The sequence below is a fragment of the Neophocaena asiaeorientalis genome, unplaced genomic scaffold (assembly GCF_003031525.2).
Source record: "Neophocaena asiaeorientalis asiaeorientalis breed wild unplaced genomic scaffold, Neophocaena_asiaeorientalis_V1.1 scaffold373, whole genome shotgun sequence".
NCBI classification, from domain to species: domain Eukaryota; kingdom Metazoa; phylum Chordata; class Mammalia; order Artiodactyla; family Phocoenidae; genus Neophocaena; species Neophocaena asiaeorientalis.
The window spans coordinates 1,350,263-1,353,192 of NW_020172993.1; the positions used below are offsets into that span (position 1 = coordinate 1,350,263).

At 43.7% G+C, this 2,930-nt stretch overlaps 1 gene segment (V, D, J or C); it reads right to left on the minus strand.

The window, feature by feature from the left end:
• Positions 1-1,302: 1,302 nt before the first annotated feature.
• Positions 1,303-2,218, minus strand: LOC112397933 (T-cell receptor gamma chain V region V108B-like). The segment is given in 2 exon segments: positions 1,303-1,676; positions 1,783-2,218. Coding segments are annotated over 2 exon segments (384 nt in total).
• Between the last annotated feature and the right edge of the window lie 712 nt (positions 2,219-2,930).

Sequence of the window (2,930 nt, forward strand, 5' to 3'; positions counted from 1 at the left end):
CACCCTATCTGTGGCCAGATAATTGTTGACTATTGAAGAATCAGAAAATGTAAGAGCTATTTGAGACGACAAACCTAAGAATTATTTATCCCTCCATTCTTTTAACCAGAGCAAATGTACTTTCATTTGTTTTATATAAGAACACATTTGAAGAAAACAAAAATCATATTTGTTTCATCATGGCAAAACAACAAAAATTATAAACCATGAGCTGATCTAGAAGTAACCAGCATTCCTGGGAGACTTATAACCCTGAACCGTAGTTGAGGACTGTCATTTCACTGGGGAGTGGCAGCCCAGCAGCAGAAAGGGGGCTCTACAGAAGTGACCTCCAGCTTTGACAAAGCATATGAGATTTGCAATGTCTGCTGTGCACAATGCCTGGCTCAAAGTGTCACACACTTATTGTGGGATAAATGGAATCTTAAGCCAGAAAATGCAACACTCCCCAAACCTTAATCCAAAGTAGACTTTGACTTGGACTCAATAAGTAGCAGCATTTATAAGTTTTGTGCAAAATCAAATATCACCATTCCAGGGCATGAATTTGATATATTTATTACGCAATCAGCCCTGCTTGTGGTTAGATCATGGTGTGTTTGCTACATTTTAGCCTCTAGGAAAATGAATAGCATTTAGGGACTTCCCTGGCAGTTCAGTGGTTAAGACTCTGCGCTTCCACTGCAGAGGGCCTGGGTTCGATCCCTGGTCCCGCAGCCGTGAGGTGGTCAAAAAAAGAGAAAATGATTAGCATTCAGTCTAATATCCATTATTTTAATCCAAGGAGATAAGTAGATAATAAAAAACACTAATGAAATACAAATTGACTCATACAAGAAAATGTCACAGATAACGTGGTATATATATCTTGGCAGAAAATAAAAGAGTGAGTAGTGGAGATTGGCTCAGATGAATAAACATGGGTGCCCTGGGAAAGTCTGTTGAGAGCAAGATGATTCCCTGAAAACATAACCCTGGTTATTTGCACATACTTCTGAAAGCTTCCTCTAAGAAAATATGGGATTTGACCACTTCACATAAAGTCACCTATATAAAAGTTGATCTAGAAAACTGTACAGAAGCATACAGGTGGTAACTGTGGTTTCCTAACTCACAATAGTGAATGAAAACCCAATGATTTTTGTGACCACCTATAGGAGTGGGATAGGGAGGGTGGGAGGGAGACGCAAGAGGGAGGAGATATGGGGATATATGTTCATGTATAGCTGATTCACTTTGTTATAAAGCAGAAACTAACACACCGCTGTAAAGCAATTATACTCCAATAAAGATGTTAAAAAAAAGAAACCCAAGGATCATTTATTGAATGACGTGACTCTAATGTCTGCTACTGTGCGCTTCCCAGAGGGCACAATAGTAGGTGGCCGCGTCTTGTTCCTGTACATTGTGAATGGTGAGGGTCGACGTAGAAGTTTCGGGTTTCTTGTCTGCCTCAAACTTGCCCAGTGTAACGTCTGATTCCCTTCTGACGGCGTTGTTAGATAAAATGTGTAGCAGGTGCTGCATGGCTTCACCAGGTCTTTCTTGATACCAATATACAGACATTTTAGAAATGGTTATACCAGATGCCACGCATTCCAGGCGGGCTGTTTTTGACAGCTTTTTGGTACTGGAGAGTTGAGGTTGCTCTAGATGACCTGCACCATACACACATACTGGAAAAAAAGGAGGAGAGTAAATAAACCAGAACCTTGGAATTTTTTAAAATGACAAAATTAGAGAATATTGGTCAAAGGCTATTAGGGGAAGAAAACAACTTACAAGCCCCAAGGACTGTCAGAGTGAGCAGGTGGAACAGCGACGGCATGTCTGCAGGAACTGTGCTCTCCCCCAGGACAGCCTGGAAGCGCTGCTGAGAATAGTTTCAGACCAGTGGGGCTTGGCTGAGTCAATCAAGTCTAACTTCCTATTGGTGACGGTGACACGGCTCTTTCCTCATTGTGAAGGAGTGTTTCTCACCACCTGTTATTACATCCACTCCAAGTCAGTAGTTCAACTCCTCCTGCTTACTATAGACCACACAGACGGCCACCTTAGAACTCTGACGGGACTCATTTTTCCAAGCGGTATTCATGAATCTGCCATGACGTGCAAGGCATTATGCTAAGTTCTTTGGGTGTAATAAAGATGCAAAGATAGGGCATCTAACCGTGGAGAGCTGTCTAATGGGGAGATGGGGTGACAATGCCATGATCGTGGTATTTATTCTCTCTTTTCTCCCACTGCCTTTTGCAGAAGAAATCCTCCATAACCCCAGAGAGGTGGCAGGCCAGAGCTGGTGAGGAAAGAAGGAGGGTGATCTGGGCTGGGTTATGCATCACTGGGCCCACAGAGAACTTCTGTAACCAGCTGGAGAGACTTCGGTGCATCTGTCTGCTTACATCTGCTCAGTTACCCACACACACCTACAGCATAGGGTGCTACTGACCACCTTCAGGGTCTGGAGACTCCATTCCAGTTTGTTTGCTTCCATTTAAATTTCAGGTTTATGTCTTCCCCCTTGGCTACCTGGATGATATATCAAATCCCAGTCTCTCGTCTGTGAAACAGGATTTCCTCTTTCTGGATTCCTGAGTTTCCTTTCAGTCTGGTTTTCTTTCTCTAACCCCAAGATATTTCACCTGTTTAGGGTATTTTTAAGAAATTAAGGGTTTAGTCTCTGGATCATCAGAAGGTTTCATTTGAAAGCAACAGGTTCTGATAGGTTCAGACGAAAGGAGGGGACACTGCTGGCTCAGATAAACTCCACGTGGCTGCCAGCCTTCCAGACTTCCTTGTCAGGTGAATGGTCCCGTCCTGGGGCTCTGCCTGGGGTCCCCGGCTCTCTGGACAGACAGCAACGTAACCCCATCAACAGTGGGCTGAGGGGAGATGGTCCTTCTCAGGACAGAGTCACCAAATAGGGACAT